This window comes from Apteryx rowi, unplaced genomic scaffold (genome assembly GCF_003343035.1).
Source record: "Apteryx rowi isolate R43461 unplaced genomic scaffold, aptRow1 scaffold_456, whole genome shotgun sequence".
Classification (NCBI taxonomy): domain Eukaryota; kingdom Metazoa; phylum Chordata; class Aves; order Apterygiformes; family Apterygidae; genus Apteryx; species Apteryx rowi.
This window is the reverse complement of record NW_020450712.1, coordinates 335186-340658: the sequence shown is the minus strand read 5'-3', so window position 1 is coordinate 340658 and position 5473 is coordinate 335186. Positions and strand designations below refer to the sequence as shown.

The following is a 5473-nucleotide window of genomic DNA, read 5'->3' as shown; positions in this document are numbered from 1 at the left end:
AAACTCCTATTGTGTGATATTTTGATGCCAGTTCTGTAGCTGTTATCACTGAGGTCATGTAGTTACTGACAAGCTTACTTCCATCCTAAGTATATCTGGAATGTCATCTAGGTAAAACATTATGATGTTTAGTATGAATCAGCAAACAATGACCTTCAAACCACACTTTAAATGATGTGATCTTTCATTAGTGTATCCTTTCCTGCTCCTTCCTAGGCTCTCCAAGTCTCTAGCTCACCATCTTATAACTGACAAATACAAAAATAAATATGTCTCTGGGTTAAAAAAACTAATGTGTATTTTATTTATTTTATATATATTATATATATATTATATAAAATATATAAATATGTATAAATATATATATAATATATATAAACACACACATATATAGTATATATACACACACACACGTACCTATAAATTAACAAAACGGGGTCATTTAAAGGAATTCTAGAAGAGATGTTAAAAGTGCAGATTTACAAAGTAAACATTAACTGCCAAAATGACAGTGAACATAAACATATGTTTAATGTGATCTTTTAAAGCATTTTCATAGTGTGTGAATGGTTGTGCTGCTTCGTTCAAGTTGTAGTGAACTCTCTAGAATTTCTGCTGTTTGAGTACTTAATGTATAACAATTGAGTAACTCACAAAAGCAAAACAAGTAGCCTGAACTCCTGCGGCCTTGTGGTTGAATTATTCTGAATTCAGTAATTTCCTGACTAACATGGATGAACTGCAGCTTTCAGTTCTAGCCTGGGCCTCTCTTCTCTACCTATCTACCTATTTTCACAAAACTTAAAGGAGATTATTATGTATGAGACCTCTAGTCCTTTGCCTATATAACTGGCCAACAACTTCAGAAGTCATGAGGGGGAGAAGGTCACACAGAAAAGGTAATCACATAAGATCTGTTTTCTTAGAAAAGCAAATAAAAAATCCCTACTATTTATTTCTTCCCTGTCTCAATGAATCAGGCACTTTTCTCTTTAAATCAATAAAGGCAAAGAGACAGACAGACATATGAGACTATTACTATTATGGGAAAGAGTGGAATTAGAAATTAATTTTGCAGTATATCTAAAGACAGTGACGCTAAGCAGCATGTATATAGCTGTTGACTGAATCAGTGCTTATTTTGGCATATGTACCTGAATTTGACATCCAAGCAACAACATATGTGTCCCTTCTAGCCTAATATGCAATTTTACCATAAATATACTATATTTATGTAATAGCCCTTCTACTTTTAACCTGGCAACACAGGATGCAAAAACATCTTGTAATGATATTAATAAATACAATATATCAGAAGTAATATTTATGCTCCAATAAATTTAGATTCATTGTTATATCCTGCTAACATTTGCAATTTACAAATCAGGCAGGGACCTATATCCTAAGAATTTTAACACTTATGTAAATGGCTAAAAACACATGTACAGAGACAATGTTTTTAATAGATGTTATAGGCACAGCCTGAACACTACAGTTTTTGATTTTTTCTAACTTCTAGGTAAGAATGCACAACTAGTCTATAATAAAAATTTGTGCATAGCACAGAACTGCACTGAACACATATTCAATCTAAAACATTCACACACAGTCAGATTTCTTGCCACTGACTCTCTCCTTTGGCAAAATGTTTCCTATTTGCCTGTCTGCTGCCTTTGAATAATATAAATATTCATGAGAAAGAAAACAGACACACAAAAGCGGTGTGGCCTTATGGTATTTGCTGTTATGCTGCAAAGAATGGAACTCCTGAATTGATCAATACAATTTTAGTGACTGCAGGAGTTTCTCATGTACCAAGCTAATACCCTAATCCTGTGTTTACATTTGCTTTGGAAATATAACCAACATTTCTTATTCACGTAAGTGTGTGTGTGTGTGTGTGTGTGTACACAGAGGAACAGGGGAAACCTTGGTGCAACATGCATCAAGCAAAAACTCAGACCCTGAATTTTCAATACGGGAAAGTTAGGGGCTATGACAGTCACGCAGCTTTTACTGAGACAGCTGAGTATTTCTGCTGAGGTCAGTGCACCAGGGAGCAGTGCAACAGCTACAGCTCCGACAGCAGCAAGCAGCTGCGGCGCAGCACTGTCACACCCGGGAGCTGCGTGGGGCACTGCGGCTGGTCGCTGCGGCGCCCGGCTTCCCCGCGAGGCGCGGTGACACCGCTGCGACCGTGCCTGGGGCCCACCTGCAGCCCGCCCCGCGCCGCAGCGGAGCCCCGTGACGGGGCGGGCAGGCGGCCGCGCCGCGACTCCCGAGCTCGCCCGACCCGAGCGGGCCCCCCGCTACCACAGCTGCGCTGCCACGCGGTACGAGCCAGCTCCCGGCGCCGCCCTCCGCACCATGAAAACCCCGCCAGAAACACAGGAGCCTCCCCCGTGCCGCCCGGCAGAGAGCAGGGGAAGGGGAAGGGACGGGAGAGCAGCGGCGGCGGCTCGGCCCCGCCGAAGAGCGCCGAGAAATTCTCCATGCTCCCAGTGTGCCCCGCGCCGGGGGCGGGCTGGCCGCGCCGCCCCGCCCTATGGGGGGAGAGCCGCGCCCCTAGCGCTCGGCTCGGATTGGTTGAACGCTGCCTACGCCCCGCCCCGTCCTCCCGTTGCTACGTGCGATGCGGGCCTAGTCTTCTGATTGGCCGCCCTCCCCGCGTTTTGCGGCTTGATGCCGGAAGCGCTTGGCAGCGGGGCCGAGCCATTGGTCAGCGGTGCGGGGGCCCCGCCTCCCGCTGACAAGCAGGCGGCCGGCCCAATCGGCGCGGGGCGGCCGTACGGTGGCCGGCAGAGCTCGGGGGGCGAGCGGAGGGAAGATGGCGGTGCTGGCGCCGCTGCTGGCGCTGCTGTATTCGGTGCCCGGGCTGTGCCGCTGGCTGGCGCGGCCCTACTACCCGCTCTCGGCGCTGCTCGCCACCGCCTTCCTGCTCGTCCGCAAGCTGCCGCCGCTCTGCCGCGGGCTGCCCTCGCAGCGGGAGGACGGCAACCCCTGCGACTTTGACTGGGTGAGGCGGGCCGCCCCCCCGGGCCCCGCGGCTCCCCGGCGCTGCTGAGGGAGGGGCGGGCCCGGTACCCGCCGGCAGAGCCCTGCCAGCCCCGGCCAGCGGCCGAGGGGCTCCCTGAGCGCCTCGGTGCCCCGGGGTCGTGGGTCGGCAGTGCTGCCTGCCAGCCCCCTCTTCTTGCTGCGCTTGCAGGCGACCTCGGTGCTCGGGAGGGAGAGGGGCTCTGGGAGGGCGCAGGGGACCGGTGGTGACTTGGGGAGAGCGGGGCCTGGCGCAGCCGCTGCGTCCTGGTGCCAGGCAGGGCCAGGAGCGCCCTGGCTCTGGGCAGACGGTGTGGCCGCAGCCAGCGCTGGCAGCCGCTGCCAGCCTCTGTGCCCTGCTGAGGTTGGGCGGCTGCTCCCAGCTGGCTACAGGCGCTTCCAGCTCACCCCCTTTCTCCTGTGCCCAGCGGGAGGTGGAGATCCTCATGTTCCTCAGCGCCATCGTGATGATGAAGAACCGCCGCTCCAGTGAGTTGGGGCCTGTGCCATGGGGTGGGCATGGGGGGCTAAGGGGTGGGGGCTGTTTCTGGTCCATCCCCCGCAGAGCTGGATGGAGTAGGACCGGGAGGAAAGGGGGGTTGTGGGACAGGGGCTGAGAGAAGATGGGGGGATCTGGCCCCAGTTCTCACCCCTCTCCCCCAGTCACCGTGGAGCAGCACATCGGGAACATCTTCATGTTCAGCAAAGTGGCCAACGCCATCCTCTTCTTCCGGCTCGACATCCGCATGGGCCTGCTCTACCTCACGCTGTGCATAGGTGAGACCCGCCGGGATGGGGGGGGGGCCCTCGGCATGGCTCTGCTTGCCCCGAGCACGGGGTGTCCGTAGCGCTCCTCCGTGGGCCGTTGACCTGTCACATTCGTTGCTGAAGGATGCCGTGGATATGAGAGGTTTCTGGGGGCTCAGGGGTGCTGTCGTTTTAGTGTTCCTCATGACCTGCAAGCCGCCCCTCTACATGGGCCCCGAGTACATCAAGTATTTCAGCGACAAGACCATAGATGTGAGTATGTCCTCCGTGGGCCGGGCTGGGCCGGCGCGTAGCGGTGCCAGAACGGGGGTGCTGCACCCCGCTGTGCCCCGCTGAGCCGCGTTCCCCCCCCCCCGCCCCACGGCAGGAAGAGCTGGAACGGGACAAGCGAGTGACCTGGATCGTCGAGTTCTTCGCCAACTGGTCCAGCGAGTGCCAGTCCTTCGCCCCCATCTTCGCCGACCTCTCTCTCAAGTGAGCGGCGCCTGCCGGGGGGGCCTCGGCAAGTTGAGGGGGGGGAAAGACGCGCCTGTGGGGAGCGGGGCGAGGGGTGAAGCCCCATGGTCGCGCTCGGCGCTCTCAGCCGCGTCTCGCCTCCAGGTACAACTGCCCGGGGCTGCACTTCGGGAAGGTGGACGTGGGCCGATACACGGACGTCAGCACCAGGTCTGCGGGGCTTGTATCTGGGCGGATCAGGGGGTGTCTGGGGGCCCCCCTAGGGGCCGCAGGGTCACCGTCCACCTCCCACAGGTACAAAGTCAGCACCTCGCCCCTCACCAAGCAGCTGCCCACCCTCATCCTCTTCCAGGGCGGGACGGAGACCATGCGTCGCCCGCAGATCGACAAGAAGGGCCGGGCCGTGTCCTGGACCTTCTCGGAGGTGGGTGGAGATTTTCCTTCCAGCCCTTGGTGGCCTCCTGCTTGGGGGGCACAGCATGGTCCCGCCCCTGGAGGTGGCCAGCGGCTCCCAGCGCTCCGGGAAGGGCGCTCGGAGCTGCGGGAAGGGGGGAGACGGCGGTGGGTGCTGCCACGGGGCGCGTCTCGGCTGCAGGAGAACGTGATCAGGGAGTTCAACCTCAACGAGCTCTACCAGAAGGCCAAGAAGCAGGCGAAGCCGCGGGACGAGGGGCCCGAGGAAGCGCCGGAGGCCGCCGGCCTGGCCAACGGGGAGACCAAGAAGGACAAGTAGAAGCTGCTGTCGCCACGTCGTCGTCGCCACCTTGCCAGAGGGGGGGGACCGGCCCCCGCGCCGCGGAGGGGGGCAGCCCCGGCCCCGTGCCCGCGGGGGCTGTTCCCCGGCGGTGGCGGGGGGAAGCCCGTGCCCGGGCTGGCGGGGCCGAGCCGCCCCGCGCCGCTCCTGCTCCCGGCTGTCAATAAAGGTCCCCAGCGCCGCGCCGTGTCCTTGTGCTGCGGGGCGGGCACCGGGGGGGGGGTCACGTGACTGAGGGGGCGTGGCCGCCGCGCTGTGATTGGCTGGGGCTTCAGCGCTCACTGCATACAGCGGGAAGAAGGGGGCGGGCGGAACCACTGTGTCCCCTGGGGGGGGTTACCGCCCCCCCCCCCCACCGGCTGCCCCGCGGGCGGTGTACCGGGAAAGCGGCGGGGGGATCCTGCCGCAGTGCGGCGGCGGGGGTCCGGGGAGGGTGTTACCGCGGCCCACCGACACCGCTTG

General features: G+C 57.5%; 1 protein-coding gene across 2 annotated transcripts; it reads left to right on the top strand.

Annotated features, from left to right (window-relative positions):
- The first annotated feature begins 2752 nt into the window (after positions 1–2752).
- TMX2 (thioredoxin related transmembrane protein 2) lies at positions 2753–5121 on the top strand. 2 transcript variants are annotated; one of them, XM_026077510.1, is made up of 8 exons: positions 2761–3016; positions 3462–3522; positions 3697–3810; positions 3977–4053; positions 4169–4275; positions 4402–4467; positions 4552–4681; positions 4853–5117. In XM_026077510.1, exons 1-8 carry the CDS (start codon positions 2828–2830, stop codon positions 4988–4990), a joined length of 882 nt encoding a protein of 293 aa, XP_025933295.1. In that variant the 5' UTR covers positions 2761–2827; the 3' UTR covers positions 4991–5117. The 2 variants fall into 2 exon arrangements, with proteins under 2 accessions (XP_025933294.1, XP_025933295.1); XM_026077509.1 differs by having other exon boundaries at positions 2753–3016; positions 4402–4681; positions 4853–5121.
- The last annotated feature ends 352 nt before the right edge of the window (positions 5122–5473 follow it).

Coding starts and splice junctions, on each gene's coding strand:
- TMX2 (XM_026077509.1), top strand. CDS start 2,828: ATGGCGGTGCTGGCGCCGCTGCTGGCGCTGCTGTATTCGGTGCCCGGG. Junction 4,054..4,168: donor TCAGCGACAAGACCATAGAT/GTGAGTATGTCC, acceptor GCCCCACGGCAG/GAAGAGCTGGAACGGGACAA. Junction 4,276..4,401: donor TTCGCCGACCTCTCTCTCAA/GTGAGCGGCGCC, acceptor TCTCGCCTCCAG/GTACAACTGCCCGGGGCTGC.